Source organism: Myotis yumanensis, unplaced genomic scaffold, assembly GCF_028538775.1.
Source record: "Myotis yumanensis isolate MYYU_CA2020_CCGP unplaced genomic scaffold, mMyoYum1.0.hap1 SCAF_10, whole genome shotgun sequence".
NCBI lineage: Eukaryota > Metazoa > Chordata > Mammalia > Chiroptera > Vespertilionidae > Myotis > Myotis yumanensis.
Window position 1 is genome coordinate 71302653 of NW_027223761.1, and position 19541 is coordinate 71322193.

A 19541-nucleotide genomic window follows, 5' to 3' on the forward strand; every position below is an offset into this window, starting at 1 on the left:
TCCTATAATCTCTGTTCTGGAAGGCTCATTTCGTGGTATGCACAAACCAGTGGAACAGCATCCTTCCAGTATTTCTTATTTCCTGATTCATAACTAAATGATCTCCTGGGTATATGATAAATCACAACATATCAGAATTTATGTATATTATTTTTATATGTACATACTATTTCCAAAGCTTTCAAATGTAAGATTGTACTCTTAGCTTAAAGTATGTCTGCTAGACAAAACATGTGCATTTCCAAATACATGCCCTAATAGTACAAGAAAAAAAATGTGTGTAAAGACATTTTACATTTCAGGTGAAAAGAACTTATAGAAGTCCAACTTTGCATAGTTCATTATTTGGTTTTCTTATATTGTGGAATTAGTCTCTCCTGAGTTTATCACGGAAGTTCTGAAGAAAGGCAGAGTAAATCAGAATCTCAGGTCTGCCACTAATGGCCATGTAGCAGTGGTCAATTTTTAATTTTCTCAAGGTACTATATACTCATCTATAAAATTAAATCAGTATCACCTACTAATAGGTTGTTGGGAAGATTAAAACAGTGCACAAACTGCCTCATAAAAGTCACATCACGGCTAAGTGCCTAACACATAGTAAGCATTCAACTTCTAGCTTTCATGTATCTGAAGAACAGTGATGATAATTTAACTATGTTAATTTTTTAAATTTAAGACCTGCTCTTTAAATAAAACTTCTTTGCTGAAAATACCCAGTTTCAAAATCATTACATAAAAGCCTGACTACTGCCTGTATTTCCACTTGGACTCCTCTCTCTATTAGGATGCCCTTTTCACATATCCTCTATTTTCTTCCTCCCACTTCATCTATCTGCTGAATAGAATCCAACCTCTGAATCTCTACTCTCTAACTCACCGATGGTGTGCAATGGTAAGTGCAGATGTAGATGGCGAATGTAGATCTCATAACTATGATATAAGTAAGAGTGTTGAAAATGAAGAGCTTTATAACAGAGACTCAAATAGTTGTCAATCCAAAGAATGGATAGCTATACTCACAATGCAAATTAATTTCACATCTTCTTTTTCAAAATAATCTACTGCTGGGGACTCTAAGAACTAAAAAATAAGTTTAACTAAAAGTGACACTTCTTTTTATATTTGCTAATCAAGAAAATTTCTAAGTCCAAAAAAGTAATTTAGGAACATTAAATCATATTTACTAGTATAAGTTAAAATCTCATTCCTAAAGACAATTTAACAAGAGTGTTAATGCTTTCCAGAAATTCACACTAATATAATTAGAGATGATACTCTTATATTCAAGAAAGTGCAATCAGGAGTTATAGTAACTTTACTGAAGAAATCAAAAGTTGATAACTTTTCAAGTATACTAGAAATCAGGTCACTATGCACTGAAAAAAATCATCTTTAAGAGGATTTTTTTATGGACAAATAATAGAAATATATAATTTTCCCAGGTTACTACAAGAAATACATAATTTTTTAAAAGTTAAAGAATAAACTAAACTTTTTTCATGTCTCCAACCTCTGTTGTTTTTCTGTTTTGTTTTGTTTTTATCAAAAAACTAGAGGCTCAGTGCACAAAATTCAAGCACGGGTGGGATCGCTAGGCCTGGCCAACAATCAGAGCCTATCTGGGCCGTCTCGCCCAGTCCCAATCGAGACCAGGCCAGCCCGGGCATGCCAGCCACCAGACAGGGCCTACCAGATGGGGCCTACTGGATTGGGGGAGGGACAGGGGACTGTGGGAGGTTTGCCGGCGGGAAGGGGGGGGGGGGGGGGGAGGAACCAGGGGAGGTTGGCTGGCTCATGGAGGTTGGCTGTGGGAGCACACTGACCACCAGGGGGCAGCTCCTGCATTGAACGTCTGCCCCCTGGTGGTCAGTGCGCATCATAGCGACTGGTTGACCAATCATTCTGGTCATAGTGTCACAGCAACTGGTTGACCGATTATAATGGTCGCTTAGGCTTTTATATAGAGAGACTAGAGGCCCAGTGCCAGGGGGAGGGGCCACTGGTGGTTGGTGGGCCGGCCCCGCCCCTGATCAGGGTGGGGGAATTGATCGAGGGCATGTCCAGCTAGGGGAAGGGGCTGAGGGGGGTTGGCAGACCGGCCCCACCCTCTGATCAAATTCCTGGTCGAGGAAACAATTTGCCTATCAGCCTTTTATTATATAGGATTTTAATGCTGATAATTGCAGATATCCCCCTCCCACCCCTTTATTCACCTCTACCTATCCCCATACCCCCTCTCTTGGCCTTTACCAAACTATTGTCTGTGTCCATGGGGTATGCATATATGTTCTTCAGCTAATCCCTTCACCTTCTTTATTCAGCCCACCCTCCCCACCCCCAACTCAGGCACTGGACAGTCTGTTCCATGTATCCATACTTCTGGTTCTATTTTGTTTGTCAGTTTATTTTATTCATTATATTCCACATATTAGTGAGATCATATAATATTTATTTTTGACTGGCTAATTTTGCTTAGCATAATACTCTCCAGGTCCATCCATGCTGTCACAAAGGGTAACACATCCTTCTTTTTTACAGCTGCACAGTACTCCATTGTGTAAATGTACCATAACTTTTTTATCTACACATCTGCTGATGGGCACCTGGGCTGTTTCCAGATCTTGGCTATAGTAAATAATGCTGCTATAAACATAAGGATGAGTATATTTCTTCTGATTGGTGTTTTGGGATTAAGAGTAAGCTAATCTTGCCGAAACCGGTTTGGCTCAGTGGATAGAGCGTCGGCCTGTGGACTGAAAGGTCCCAGGTTCGATTCCGGTCAAGGGCATGTACCTGGGCTGCAGGCACGTCCCCAGTAGGGGATGTGCAGGAGGTAGCTGATCGATGTTTCTCTCTCATCGATGTTTCTAACTCTCTATCTCTCTCCCTTCCTCTCTGTGGAAAATCAATAAAATATATTTAAAAAAAAAAAAAAAAAAAAAAGAGTAAGCTAATCTTATCTGAATATTACACTACTTGAATATCTGAAGCATGCAACCAGAAGGATCAGAAAATGATGAAATTTAACTTTATTATATATATGCTCCATTCCAATGAAGGTATCAGATTCAAAAATGACTTACCCTTTGAGCTCTTTCTTTTAAATCTTGATCTTGAGCTAAAAATGATTCCAGTTTTTTCTGGACATCAATAAGTTTTTCTGGATTGATTCTTTATAACAAAAATATAAAGGTTAAACTAAGACATCTCAATTTTGGAAATTAAAAATAGTACACAGCATTTTCCTGTTTTCCTCAGTACTTTTACATTTATAACATTATTTCTCATTTATGAGCGAGATTAGACTGAAATTACTAGACAGAAATTTGACTCTCTTGCATATTAATAATGCAGGAAAAAGAAATGAAAGTTAAAGATCTCTAAACATCCCATGCTGAGTAAGTGAAAGACACTAAGGTTAATAGTACGATGAGCATTTGTAACAATTCTATAAAGTTAGAAAGTAGCCTTTTATAGGAGATGATGGATCATCACTGAAATGGAATAAATGAAATCTAATGTCATTTGTGTATTTCCATTTTCACTCAAACATCACAAAACTGACTTCAAATAAACAAGTCAACAAAGGATATTATCGTTTTCCTTATCTGGATATTAGGCACAATATAAAAGAATTGTTACTTAACTCTGCCCAGGTAGGCTACAGGAATAAATGAAATTCTTATAAGAGTATGGGTTTCACAAAAGAAATCCCACTTGTTTTCTTGATTTTTAGACTGAATCACTTTGTTCCTGCAAGTCTGAGGTGGTGACAGATGGTAGTAGATGAGGTGGTTTTACTTAGTTTGTTTTTTAATTATAGAAAATTTCAAAATACACAAAGGTAGATAACTTTTACTCAGATTCAACAATTACCAAATCAGCCAATCTTATTTCATCTAACCTCCTTCCCACTCCTGCCCCCAATTAAACAACCTTCCCAACTGTTTTCCTCCAAATAAACGCTAAGGTGTTTCAAGGACTCCAATACAAGTGAGCTTCTGTTCAGTTCTGCTAACACTCAATATAAATATCTTCAATGATAGGGAAATAGAATCCTCTGAAATAGACAAACAACCTTAAAAAATGGCATCCAAGAGACTTAATCCTTTCAACCATCAATGTCTCCTGAAGCTAACAAGTTCTATTTTTCATCTTATTTTCTCCACTAGCAGTCTTCTGTAAAAGTTAAAAACAAGTAAGTCACAAACCAAACAGCAGAATAGATTAGAAGGAGGAGTGAATTGGGCACACATAAGTAAGCATAATAATGTCATGCCTTTGTTACCCTGACAATCCCATCATCACACCAGTTGTCTTACTTGATTTCCTTCACAGGCACTTTCCTCTGGAGGAGCTGCTGCACCATCCCTTTCTCTTCTGAGGGCAGCAAAATTAGTAAAGCTTCCCCATCCTCTTTATACCTAAACAAAAAAAAAAAAAAAAAATCTCTTCAACATCGATGCAGTCTGCATTTTTTATTTTAACAGTTTGATGAACAGATAATATGGAAGCAAGTTCACCTAATCTATATATATCAAAGCCTAGCGACCGACTAGCAGAACGAACAGAATGACTGGTCAACCAGTCGCTATGACGCGCACTGACCACCAGGGGCAGCCGCTAGCAGGCCCAGGGTGAGGCCGAGTCTCTGCAACTATCAAATACCTTAGACAATCCAGACTCTGGCCTGACCCTACCAGCTGCCCTCTAAGGTGTGTTCTAGAAAGAGCATAGGTAGATGGCAAAAGGGGACGTGACTATGGACTCCCCCGGGAAGGCTGTCCTCATGGCTGCCCTAAACATCCTAGATGGTGTCACTGACCTGGCATCACATGTCAAGGACATTCATCAAGTGGCTTTGGGATGCAAAGCTCTCCACCAGGTTCCTCCAGGACACAGAACACACCGTTACCCAAGACATTACCCTGAAATATCAGCTCAGACTAATTTCCTCATTCCGCAGCAGCTCAGAGGATGGGTCCACAGCTGCTTGGCTGACCAGGATGAGCGGTGCTCCAAGGGCAGGCCAACCCCCGCAGACTATGCCCCCCAAACCAGTGCACGGATGTGTGCACCAGGCCTCTAGTCTATCTACACTAATAAAAGAGAAACATGGTAATTAGCGTACGACCGCTACCCTTCCCATTGGCTAATCAGCATATCCTTAGGCAAATTAACTGTCAGTCAAGATGGCGGCCGGCAGCCATGCACTGAAGCAAGCAAGGAGGCTTGCTTGCTCCAGTGATGGCGAACTCCAACGTTCCCTGCCTGACTTGCCGGCCTCTCAGCTGCAACTCTAAGCAACTATGTTGCAAATATAGAAGCTAAACAAAACCCCAGAAACCGGCTTTAGTCAGCGGGCTTCAGCCAGCCGGACCGCAACATTGTATCAATGTTTTCAGCAGTGAGGCCTCAGAGCTAAAGCTGGCCCAGAATAAAAAAAAAAAAAAAAAAGGAAAAAAGAAGCAGTTGGGAGCTTCAGTCACCCGCCAGCCTGAAAACGGCCCTCAGCCCCTCACCCAGATTGTCCAGGCACCCCAGTGGGGACCCCCACCCTGATCCAGGACACCCTCAGGGCAAACCAGCCAGCCCCCACCCATGCACCAGGCCTCTATTCTATATAGTAAAAGGGTAATATGCCTCCCAGCACCGGGATCAGTGGAGCAGCGAGGCCTCCCGGCACTGGGATCAGCGTGACGGGGGCAGCGCCCAAACCCCCTGATCGCCCTGTGGCTCTGTGTGTGACAGGGGGCGGGGCCACAACCTCCCTATCTGCCCTGCTCTGTTCGTGACAGGGGAAGGCTCCCCAACCCCCTGATCAGCCCTGCTCTGTGCCTGATAGGGGGGAGCTCCCCAATCCCCTGATCATCCTGCGGCTCTGTGTTTGACAGGGTGCGGCGCACCAACCCCAATTGGCCCTGCTCTGTGTGTGACGGGGTGCGGTGCCCCAACCCTCCCCCCACAGGCCTTGCTCTGTGTGTGACAGGGTAGAGCCATAACCTCCCCGTTGTCCCTGCCCTGAGTGTGACAGCGTGCAGCGCCCCAACCCCCTGATCCGCCCTGCTCTGTGTGTGACAGGGGGCAGTGCCCCAACTCCCCTATCGGCCCTACTCTGTGAGTGACGGGGGGAGCTCCTCAACCCCCTGATCGGCCCTGCTCTGTGCATGACAGGGGGGAGCTCCCCAACCCCCTGATCAACCCTGCTCTGTGTGTGACAGGGTACGAAGCCCCAACCCCCCTGATGGGCCCTGCTCTGTGAGTGACAGGGGGCAGCGCCCCAACCCCCTGATCGGCCCTGCTCTGTGAGTGACAGGGGGCAGCGCCCCAACCCCCTGATTGGCCCTGCTCTGTGCGTGACAGGGGGTGGCGCCACAACCTCCCCATCGACCCTGCCTTGAGTGTGACAGGGGGTGGTGCCCCAACCCCCCAATCGGCCCTACCCTGAGCCTGACTGAGGGTGGCATCGCAACCTCCCGATTCGCCCTGCTCTGTGCATGACAGGGGGCAGCACCCCAACTCCCCAATCGGCCCTGCTCTGAGCCCGACCAGGGGCTGCACCTAGGGATTGGGCATGCCCTTGCCACCCAGGAGCAGGCCTAAGCCAGCAGGTCGTTATCTCCCAAGGGGTCCCAGACTGCGAGAGGGCACAGGCCAGGCTGGGGGACCCCCGCCAAAGTGCACAAATTTTTGTGCACCGGGCCTCTAGTATATATATAAAAGCCTAAGTGACCGAATGACCGAACAGCCAGTCGACCAATCGCTATGACACGCACTGACCACCAGAGGGCAGACGTTAAATGCAGGAGCTGCCCCCTGGTGGTCAGGGTGCTCCCACAGTGGGAGTGTCGCTCAGCTGACTATTAGGTGCCAGACGCTGGGCTCATGGCTGGAAAGCGCAGCTGTGGCATCCTGAGCCTCTCCCGCCTCCGCGGTAGCACACTACCAAGTGGTGGCAGAGGTGGCAGGTGCAGCGAGGCCAGGATGAGCAGGAGCAGCACGGCACCCAGCCCAGGCTCAGGCTCCTCCCTGGCCACCTGCTGCTTCGCACACTACTACATCCCTCAGGGGATGTCGGACTGCCCCAAGGGGTCCTGGATTGTGACAGGGAGCAGGTCAGGCTGAGGGACTCCGCCGGTGCACGATTCTCTGCACAGGGCCTCTAGTTAGTAAATATTAGGAATATCATTTTTTAAAATAATTATTGTTGAAAGTATTACAAATATCCCCTTCTCCCCCGCTCATTGACACCCTCATCAGCCCCTGCCCCTCACCCCAAGCCTTCACCAACCTATTGACTGTGTCCATTGGTTATGCATATATGCATACAAGGTCTTTGGTTGATTATCTCCCACCCACCCAACCTCCACCACCTTCCTTCTGAGATTCTGACTCTGTTCCATGCTTCCATGTCTCTTAATCCACTCCATTCATCAGTTTATTTTGTTACTTAGATTTCACATGAGTGCGATCATGTGATACCTGTCTTTCTCTGAATGACTTGTTTCACTTAGCATGATACTCTCCAGATCCCTCCATGCTGTCATGAAGGATAAGAGATCTTTTTACTGCTGCATAGTATTCCATGGTATAAATGTACCACAGCTTTTTTATCCACTCATCTACTGATGGGCACTTACTTGGGCTGTTTCCAGATCTTAGCTATTGTAAATCATGCTGGTATGAACATAGAGGTGCATACATATATTTCTTAGAATATATTCCTAGAAGTGAGATCACTGAGGCAAATGGCAGTCCCATATTTAAATTTTTTAGGACACTCCATACAGTTTTCCTTAGTGGCTACACCAATCTGCATTCCCACCAGCAGTGCACAAGGGTTTCCTTTTCTCCACATCGTCGCCAGCACTTGTCATTTGTTGATTTGTTGATGGTAACCATTCTGACAGGTGTGAGGTGATACCTCATTGTCGTTTTAATTTGCATCTCTCTGATGATCGTGACTTTGAGTATTTTTTCATGTCTCTTGGCCATCTGTATGTCCACTTTGGAGAAGTATCTACTTAGGTCCTTTGCCCATTGGAATGTTTGTCTTCCTTTTGTTAAGTTGTATGAGTTCCCTATATATTTTGGATATTAACCCTTTATCAGATGTATCATTGTCAAATATGTTCTCCCATACAGTGGGCTCCCTTTTCACTTTGTTGATGGCTTCTTTTGCTGTGCAAAAACTTTTATTTTGATGTAGTCCCATTTGTTTATTTTCTCCTTAGTTTCCTTTGCCCTAGGAGATGTATTGGTAATCATATTGCTATGAGAGATGACTGAGATTTTGCTGCCTATGGCTTCTTCTAGGATTTTCATGGTTTCCTGACTTACATTTAAGTCTTTTATCCATTTTGAGTATATTCTGGTGTATGGTGTAAGTTGAGGAATACCTTTTTTTTTTTTTAATTTCTGTGACACCAAAAAAAACTGGGACTCTGAATACCTTTTTCAAATTTTCCTCACTAGCTAGAATTCCTAGTGACTTTGTGGCTATACTACAATAGAAGATCTAGATACTAAGAAACAAATCAATTAAAAAGAATTTTTTTTTAATCCTCACTCAAGGATATGTTTGGAGGAGCGAAGGGAGGGGAAAAAGGGAATGAGAGAAAAAGGGAGGAAGGGAGGGAGGGAGGGAGGGAAAGAGGGAGGGAGGATGGGAAGGAGGATGGGAAGGAGGGAGGGAGGGAGATCGGTTGCCTCCCATTAATGGCCCAACTGGGGATTGAACCCAAAATCTCTCATGGGACAATGATCTAACCAACTGTGCCACCTGGCCGGGGTTAAAAAGAATTTCTTAAATAGCTCTACACCTATTGCAAGGAGACAATTTCTCATTTAAGGCACTAGAATGCTGTAATAAAATTAGTCATTTAATAAACATGGAACCCAGTACATTAAGGAAATCTAATCACCTTCCTAGGGATTTGGCTAATTAGAAATGTATCTCTACCCAGTGAAAAACTTGCCTCCAATTCATGTACTTCTTCTCCCTTACCTAGTAACATCTTATTTCGTGCTATACCATAATAAATTTCTACATAAACTGGCCAAAAGGCACCCACAGTTACTTAAGCTTCTTGTACTACTTGACTACAGATTTCGCTGATACTTCAGTGTCAGCTATTACATGCAAGCAGCAAGACAGAATGCAATTGGGTATTTATGGAAATTTTTTAAAGACCCAAAAGAAAAAGTAATCTCAAAGCATTCCCTTCAGGTTTTCTTCCATAAAATAAGAAGGCAAGTTTTTACAGTTAAACAAATAAACAATTTACTGAGAAACTGTGGCACGAATAAACTGAAGAACACAAAGAAATAGAAGATGAATATCCCTATCTTCAGTGATATAACAATCCAGTTAACTAGAAAACACACACACACACACACACACACACACGCAAAATTTTAAAAGCCCCCAAATGGTGAGTGTCAAAGAACTACCACAGGCAATAAATGCCATGAACTCAGAAGTGAAAAGAGACCAGTCAGGGTTAGCCGGAGAAAAACAGAAGCATAGCAGATGGACTCTGAGGTGGGCCCTGAAAACAGAAAGAAAAAAGCTAAGGAATCCCAAAGGGGGAGAATGGCATGAACAAAGGAAAGGAAACTAGAAAATATGAAGCAAACTTAAAGAGAAATTCAAGCAAAGCCAGTACATGTAAGTAAATAGCAGGAAATGTTGCTAGGAAGATACATTAGAGTCTGGTTTGGTTTGGGAGAATTCTTGGATGCCTCTGTAGAGAGAGACTGAATACCATCGTATGTAAGCAGAACTTTATCACTGAACACTGGAGGGAAAACTGACTTTGTTGGCTTATTATTCTGTAATACAAAGACTGAAGGGCAATTTTACATCAAATGTTAACTTCAAAACTCCACTTCAACACGTAAGGTGAAACTCCAGTGTAATACCTTTACAGAAGTATGTGCGAGTATATCTTTATGTGTACACAGACACATAGAAAAGTATAAAATAAATCAAAACTGTTAAAAGTTTTAAGTTAACTGATAAATTTTTTAAAATTAGGGGCTACTATATGCCAGGCATTGAAATACAGTGACAAAACAGACATAGTGCTGGCCGTCACAGAACTAAAAGACCACTACAGACATTAAAACCAGTGAGTTTGAGTGGTATGAGTGCCACAGCAGGCATACAGGAAGCTATGAGAATTTATAATGGAAAGCTCTATTGAATGTGGTGTAGGAGTCAAGAAAACCTACCTATGGAAATGACTCTATAAGCTGAGACCTAAAGAACAATTAGAAATTAATCAAATGTTATGGAGAGTCAATTTTCCAGGGGCAAAAGGCAGCAGTTGAGAGAGTCAAGTTTTATCTTCTTCATGCTTATTTGCTTTTTCTAGGTTTTCTAATTGCATGAGTATTAAACAGGAAGAAAAAATTAAGGGTGAACATCAAGGTTTACAGTTATGAGTACACAAAACAGTTTATTCTTATATTATTATGTATTAGTTATTGTATTACTTTTCATACGAACAACTGTAAACGTGCTTTTGCCCCACTCTGTATTTACGCCTTTCACTAAGTATATTTCATAACTGAAAATCTAGTACCAAATACCTTCCTCATTGTATTTTAATATAGACTAGTATGACTCAAATGTTTCATCCTCATTTCCTATGAAGAAATATGAATTTAAAGCATCTCCCTTCACAGTGTTGGACTAAACTAACTCTGAAGGCAGAAATTATTACTGTATGAAGTAGTGAGGTAACAGCATGAGCAGAGACAATATCTAAGCAACATCACAACTTCTGAGACTACAAGATTTCATCAGGGACCTGGATAAGGGTCAAAAAGGACAGAGATCAGTTAATACTGGCCACTATGTAGTATACTTATTAAAATGCCCTCAAGGCAACTAGACTGGGGGTGAAGTCGATAAAAAAGCTTATTTTGTGTGGTCCAAAGAACAATCAAGAAGAAGGGAGATTAGTGGGTTGAGGATAAACAACCCTTTAACATTCTATAACCAAATGCAGAGATGGAGAGAAAAATCAATAGGCCCGCGACTCTATATAGGGCCAAACTATAGCCAAGGGTAAAGAGAAAGATCTAGAACATCAAAAAGTCATCTACTAAAGGTCTCTGATCGCCGAAACCGGTTTGGCTCAGTGGATAGAGCGTCGGCCTGCGGACTGAAGGGTCCCAGGTTCGATTCCGGTCAAGGGCATGTACCTGGGTTGCGGGCACATCCCCAGTGGGAGATGAGCAGGAGGCAGCTGGTCGATGTTTCTCTCTCATCGATGTTTCTAACTCTCTATCTCTCTCCCTTCCTCTGTAAAAAATCAATAAAATATATTTAAAAAAATAAAATAAAATAAAGGTCTCTGATCTTTAGACTGACTCATAAACAAGAATAATCTAATTATCTATATCTATCATATCTACCCATTCATGCTCCCAAGAAGAATCTGGGAGAATGAGTTATGACTAAAGTCACAAGAGAGCCATATCCAAACCTTTCAAAACTATAGCTAACAGGAAAAAAAGAAAAAAAGAAAAAGAAAAAAAATGTATATAAATATATATTTATATAAAAATTTATATATATATATATATGCGCTACACAAGGTTAAAACAGACCACAACACTGAAATTTAGAAGGAAAAGATTCCCAAAGGAAAATGGGTAAAAATGTCAAGTTGGACCCAATAAGGCAAGCATCTAATTAAGATCACCAGCCATTTTACCTATCTTACATTACACAACTTTTTCCGGAAGCAATGGAAAGCACAAATTATCTCCCACACATCAACACCCAAAAATTTCCAGTAAGCTTCTTATTTCAAAAATAAAAGCACTTTTCAAAGAAGGCATAAGCACATTTCACTTTTTTTATGCTTACAAGAATAGTTTATTTACCCATGAGCTAGCTTTTAGATTTCAAAAGCAATATCCAAAGCCCAAGGCTAAGTATATGTATAAAGAGAAATAAATGTTCTTCATAAGAACTACATTTTAAAACTCCATATATTAAGACAAATTATTTTAAGAGACATTCTAGGCACCATATAAAAATCCCAGAATCTGAACCAACAAAAATCTCATTTTCACCATCAGTATTAATGGCATGCTACATTTATAGAACTCTTTAGAATTTACAGAGCTTCATTTTACAGTAATTTGCCAAACTTAAAAGCAAGCAAACAAAGAAACAAAGAAATAAAAAATAAAGCTCCTGAAATGACAAGGGAAGTGTCGGGGTGGCACACTGATCACTACATTTCAGAGACCTATCATTTCCAATTCATTGCTTTTTCAACTCTACCAGAATTCCCTCTAGAAAGAAGGATCCTCAATAGATTGATCCCGATTTTCTGCTATCAGGAAACTACCTCTACACCCTAGAGCACACTAGTATTTCTAGCCATAAACTGATGGTAATTCCTCCATTTGAAATAATGGCAATAGTTTGCCTTCTAGCCAAGAACTATTAATCCTCAATTACTCCAATTCAGATTCCCCACCACACACTACGTTCCAGTTGAGTCTGTAAATACCCTTTGATTTTGATCATCCATACCTCTACTGATATGAGCATGATCTGGCAGGGTTCACAACCACCTAGCCACCCTCACTTCTCCAAGCTTGGTTCTCCAGGTGACTAATCATAAAATATTTTATTTAGAATAATTTCATTTTTATAATTTTTTAAAAATGCACAAACATATATAAAAAATTTTCTAGGTGGTAGGATTTGGGTGTTTTATTGTCTTGCCATAGTCTAGGATTTGTATAATGAATAAAGCATTACTTTTATAATAAAACAAGTTATTAAAATTAACTAAAAAACTGTATGTGCTTTTAATAATCTACATTTTTTGTATCATTCTTACCTCATTAACACATCCTAGTTCTACCAATATTAGCATATTTCCTTATTCTGACCATTACCTTTGAAGACATGTATGAATTTGCCTTCCGCACCTAACATATACATCATTTATACCTAAAATCTGGTCACTAAATATTTGGTGCATGAACAAATGTAAACGAACCACCAGGAGTTACATTAGTACTGCGATTTTCCACCATCATGATGCAAGAATTTTTAAAACATGCAATCCCTATTTACTCAAGGGCACTGATGTCTTTTCCCTCAGATTGTCAAATAAAAAAATGACAACAGCCAACACAACAATAGCTGTTCGGTGTGAATGAATCAAAATTGTACCTATTTTTTGCTCAGATCAGCAAAAATATATATTTTTTGGTATCCCACAGAATTTTAGTAATTAGTTTCTGTGTACCATGAGATAAGAACTGCTGTATTTAGTAGATAAAATACTGGATTTGGGGTTAAAAGAACTAATTTCAAATCCCTATTGTACTATTTATAACCCTGGATAATGAGTCATTTTATCACTGTACATCACTTTTTAAAAAAATACATATTTTTACTGATTTCAGAGAAGAAGGGAGAGGAAGAGAGAGAGAGAAACATCCATGATGAGAGAGAATCATGGACTGACTGCCTCCTGCACACCCCACACTTGGGATCAAGCCCACAACCCAGGCATGTGTCCCAACCAGGAATCGAACCATGACCGCCTGGTTCCGAGGTCAACGCTCAACCACTGAGCCACACTGGCCGGGCATTTTTATCACATTTTTTTATTTATAAATTACACAATTTGAATGAGATGATCTAGGTCCTTTCAAGAGCTAAAATTCTATTCCTGCAACTACTAATATACTAATCACTGTTCTCAATACAAGTCTGATCAAGAGTTAGAGAAATGGAGAAAACTGTTGGTCACACTCTGCTATTCCACAGCTCTTCACTCTTTTTCCCCCTCCCTCTATCTCCCATTCTCCCTATGCCTCGGCCTTACCTGTGGCAACCAGCCCCAACAGTTCCTGCCACTGTGGGAGAACAGTGCAGCCAGCCATGCAGAAAGTGAGCCATAGGCATCAGAGTCCAACTGTTTTGTTATTCCTGCTCAACATGGTACGAAGGAGAGCTTATTCCCAGAAAAAAAGGGGTATCTCTGACTCAGAATATCTAAAGACTTACACTAGATTTAAAAAAGAAAAAGACAGGGAAATACCCTGGGGAAAATAAGTCATCTGCAGCTGAAGATCATGGAAACATGAACAAGTATACCACAATAGGCTCAACAATTTGACAAATGAAGTTCACCATCAAATAACTGGAAAGAAACCAAGCTGGTTGATGTGTATTGCATAGAAAGCATCTAAAAAAATAAATAAGAACAAAGACTTATGGCATTCACAGGACAAATGTAGAAATCATTAAATACTATCAACTATCTCCAGAAAGGAAAATTTCTAAGACTGTTTTTAATAGATTTAGAGGGGATAAAAAAGCAAACCCATTTTAAAGCAGTAGTGATACCACCTAAAATTATACTTTCAAGAAACTGAGCTAGCTACAATTAACCCCATTTTACAGGAGCAGAAACTGAGGCTTAAAGAAATTAATAACTTTTCCAAGGGTATGCAGCCATCTGATGACAGCCAAACCCAAGTTTCTTGACTTTTAAGGAGAGTGTTTGATCAACTATGCAATATGTGTTTCTCATAGTCCAAATAAAGAAGGAAAAAATGCATATATTTTAGTACATGATCACAAATTGTAACAAATTAAAGCTTTCTACACCTTCCTTCTCCAAGGACCTGGCTTTCATGAAGTCTAGAAGCCCTGAATGGGAGGAGTAACCACTAAAGTTCATTAAGTAAAAACAGCTGCTCTGGGCACACAAAAAGAATGTGAGCTGTGTCAGAAGGACCCCAGTATAATGCCAGCCCTAGTGCTTCCTGAATGAGCTTGGAAACATTTGACCTCCTAATCTCTGAGGAAGAGTTCCCTAATAAGATCTCTTTCATAAGGCTATCATAAAGGCTAAATGAGTCCATTCATTTATTCACTCAGATATTTATTGAGTATGAGGAAGTGGCTAAGCTATAATCCAAGCATTCCCCATGTGGATCCAAGGGAAGGGAAGTCTCCCCAGCTTCAAAAAATCCTATATAATAAAAAAGAAACATGTAAATTGACCGTCCCTTCGCTACGCTCACCAGCCAATCAGAGTGAATATGCAAATTAACCCAAGAAAGGTGGCAGGTTAATTTGCATAAACAGGTGCCAGGTGGCGAGCCGAAGCGGGAGAGCCGGCAGCTTGGGGGGACATGGCTCCCTTGGTTGCCGCCTCGGTCACTCCCTTGGGGGGAACGTGGCTCCCTCAGTCACCAGGTGGAGAACAGAGCAGGAGAGCTGGAGGCTTGGGGGGTTGTGGCTCCCTCGGTCGCTCCCAGCACGGAAAGCACCAGGAATTCTGGAAATAGTAGTTCTGATGGCAGTGCCAGGACCGGAAGTGGAAGCCCAGAGTGCGGGGAGCACCAGGAACGCTGGGAATCATAGTTCTGGTGGCAGACGATCTCCTAGACCAGTGATGGCAAACCTATGACACACGTGTCAGAGGTGACACGCGAACTCATTTTTTTGGTTGATTTTCCTTTGTTCAATGGCATTTAAATATATAAAATAAATATCAAAAATATAAATCTTTGTTTTACTATGGTTGCAAATATCAAAAAATTTCTATATGTGACACGGCACCAGAGTTAAGTTAGGGTTTTTCAAAATGCTGACATGCCAAGCTCAAAAGGTTCACCATCACTGTCCTAGACACTAGAGCAAAGTGAGCCAAGAGCAAGTTACTGTTGCAGTGGGGGATGGAGGGAAAGCAAAGATGAGAGACATAAGTAAAATCAGAGTGTCTAGGAAAAATTAAAGGGAAGATATCCTAAAACTTCCAGGAAATCTGCACCAATGAACTAAAGAAAAAAAATGCCTATTATTCTGTGAGCAACAAACCAAACTAGGTTGGTGGTCTCAGACAATTCGTTCATATGATTGCAAAGACAGACAGAAACTCCCGATTGGAGAGGGCTCCCCACCCAACCCCCTCCCCCCACGCAGTTTTCCCCCTACCCCATAAATAAATAAAAAGCAATATAGTCAGATCTCCTCACAAACATACCAGTGACAGGCCTGCTTGGGAACAAACCTGGCAAATTTGCTAGTGTGAGAGTAGTCCTCAACTATGAGATGCTATTAACAGGATGTACCAGCTTTGTTGACAGTCTATGGATTCAAGAGGTAGGTCATGACGGTCAGCCTTGTAACTGAGTATACCAATGGCCCTTCTGTGTAAGTGATAAGCCATACATATCCCTTAGAGACTCTGAGGTTAATCTGGGCCAGAGCACATCCTGATGTACAAGAATGGACCTGCGCACCTGTGTTGAAAGCCCCAGATATTTTCCTGCCTCATATATACCTCGTGATTACCTTTATCCTTGAAATTATTAAGGTTTGATATTAGGTGTATTAAGCAGCTTCCAATAATCCATGCCTCCTGATATTTACACCCTCGTACTCACCTCACCCCCTACACTTAATTGTGCTAATTTGTGTAACCCTAGGATACTACAGATACGATGGAGTGTGACTTCCGAGTCCAAGTCATAAACAACATTGTGGTTTCCATCTTACTCTCCGTTCCCTCTCATTTGCTCTCTCTGATGAGCCAGTTGCTATGTTGTGAGAAACCCAATGATGAGGATGACCACGTAGAAAGGAAATGAGAGGCACCTCTGACCAATCAGTAAGAAAATGATCCTGGCAACAAGCTTGGAAAGGGGTCCATCCCCAGTTGAATCTGAAAGTGCTGTGTGACACCTTGACTGTAGCCCAACAACAACAACAAGAAAAAAATGAAACTAAATTTTAATAGATTAAGAACATGTGATTAACCAATAGCCAGAAGACCCAGATGACCCACAGAAACCGTAATATACACTTCTTGCTTTAAGTCACTAAATTGTAGGATAACTTGTACAGCTAATTAATATATTAGGTGAGATCTCTAATTCATGCATCTGATTTGAGAAACTAATTGTGTTATCTCAAGTGTCCACTCTGCAAGCCCTGTGCTAGGCACTCAGAGTACATCAGTTAAGTAGACAACCTGCCTTGCCTTTATAAAGCTTATATTCTAGTAAAGAGAACAAAAAGCAAATAATAAATATAAGTTAATGCTCTAATATATTTAAAAGAGTTAAGTGTTATAAAAAAAATAAGAACCGGGTAAGAAGGAGAGGTTAGGGCAGGGTAAGAAAGACAGCCATGTGGATACTTAAGGAAAAAGCATTCCAGAGAAACATAATATAATGGTCTAAGACAAAAACATGCCTGGCATGTAGGAGAAACAACAAGACCAGTATGGAGCACAGGATAATAGGAACTGGGGTTGGAAGGGGGTTGCACAGTATAAGCCCAGAAAGCCACTGGCTTTTACTCTTGAGTGAAATGGGAAGCCATCAGAGGAGTGACATGATCTTACTTGTGTTTTAAAAAGGATCACTCTGCCTGCTGTGTTGAGGACAGACAGCAGGAGAGCAAGGGGGAAGGGTCTGGGAAATAACAGATTCCTAAGAAATATCAGCCCCTTTACCTACCTTGATAGCTAGACTGGTCATACTCTTCCTTATCTCCCTAATGCTTCTTTGATGCAAAATAATGGATTGATTTTGTCCTCCTTTTTTTAAGCTTTAAATTCCAGATACCAATAGACAAAGGCAGAAGGTCATGTAAGGAAGTACCAGCCTCTCTAAAGGTAGAGTGGGCTGAAGATAATCTCTGTAAAGTCTAAACTAGAGGAATGAAAGAATTTTCACTAGCAAATGTTGTACCTATCTTAAACCTAAGGTACACATAGTAAGCTTCAGTAAATTAATACTCATGGAAATTGTCTTCTCACTTTTATTATTTCAATTTACAAACCAATTAAAGACATTTAAAATTTTTTCTTCATTATCTGTTCTATAAAGTACCAATACTTTCCAAAAAACAACCATCATAAACTCTTCACAAGTTATCACATTAGAAATTTAAACCACTTTCCATCTGTATATTTGCTGCCGCTGATCTCAACTATTGCCCATGAGTGTGCAATGCAAAGAACTGTCCTCTGCTGCCCCCTAGTGGACCCACCTAAATCACTCCCCACAAAATCTGAGAGCCACAAAACACAGCCAAGATAACTAAAGTGGAGCTGGAATATTGCTGGACTGGACTGCTACTCTGGAAAACAAAACAGTTACATATATATATATATAGACTCCTATCAACTCCCAATTCCTTATATATAAAGTTACATGAGGTGCCACCGTTTACCCACAGACCCTCATTCCCCAAATGAAAGCATTTTGAAAGTGAGGAGTATCTGATGTATACCTATTTTCTATTCCTAAATCTTTATTTTCAACTGGGCTTTTTTGTAAGTGGAAGAGCCTAATTTTGTGAGTACCAAACACTGCAAGCCCTAACGATAATCACATTTAAGAGGGAGAAAGTATCACAGGATACAGTTTTATAAAACTAGATTTGGATCCCTTGCCTCATTTGTTTCTAAAGGAGATTAACCACTATGTTAAAAGGGGTATGGATGATTAAGGGAAACAGAGGGAAATTTTTCTCAATTGCTAAAGATCAAAAGAATTTTAGACAGGTGAATAAATTAAAAATTAAAATAGAATAAGTATTTCAAGGCAACAAGTACCTGAATCATCCTTTTCACTTAGCTAAAACACAGAAAGGAAAAAGAAAACTGATTTTCCCAAACTTTAGTTATTTTGCCACAAAGCACTAACTTCATTTATCTATATTTATATGTCATCGTTCAATTCCAAAAGCAAATGCTATCTGCCAACCTGGTTTTAATTACAGCATATACACAGGATTTTAATTAATTTCAAATTTTAATTTAGCCTTTATTCAATTCAATTATCCAGGGCTCATGGCATAAGAAATTTTCTAATTATCTCTAAACCCATTAATGGCAACTTTTAAATGGCAATTTAGTCAATTTTTATTAAACTGACAAAGAAAAATAAGCATTACATATCCTAAACCTTTCCACTCACTATATATCTAAAAGTGTCAATTCAAAGTATTTTTAATTGGTTATGAAAGATCAAACAGGCTTGTACTTTAAAAATTAATGACCACAATAGAAATTGCATTATAATATAGTTTTTCAAATTAGTATTCTCTCTCTTAAAATACAATCAATTGTGATGCTGTTCTACCTCCTCCGCAGCTCCACAGTCATTAAGACCAATTTCATGTTCACCATGGCATGTTCAACTACATAACATTTTTTTTTCTTTTTTTTTTTATTGATTTCAGAGAGTGAGGGAGAGGGAGAGTGCAATAGAAACATCAATGACAAGAATCACTGATGGGTTGTCTCCTGCACACCCTCTATTGGGGATCTAGCCCACAACCCGGCATGTGCCCTGACCGGGAATCGAACCATGACCTCCTGGTTCATAGGTCAACACTCAACCACTGAGCCACACCAGCCAGGATCAACTACATACATTTTTAACAACTTCTCCAGGAAATAAGAATCTGGAAATATCTGCCCTTCATCAACGTTTTCCTGATACACTAAAATGCCCAATAA

General features: G+C 40.7%; 1 protein-coding gene across 1 annotated transcript in view; it reads right to left on the reverse strand.

The window, feature by feature from the left end:
• Positions 1–19541, reverse strand: part of DDX10 (DEAD-box helicase 10) — a 243907-nt gene that overhangs the window by 188027 nt on the left and 36339 nt on the right. Inside the window, exons 10-11 of the mRNA XM_070425965.1 lie at positions 4326–4427; positions 3087–3174 (exon numbers count right to left, since the gene is read on the reverse strand). Coding sequence (XP_070282066.1) covers positions 3087–3174; positions 4326–4427 — 190 coding nt within the window. The remainder of the gene's footprint in view (positions 1–3086; positions 3175–4325; positions 4428–19541) is intronic.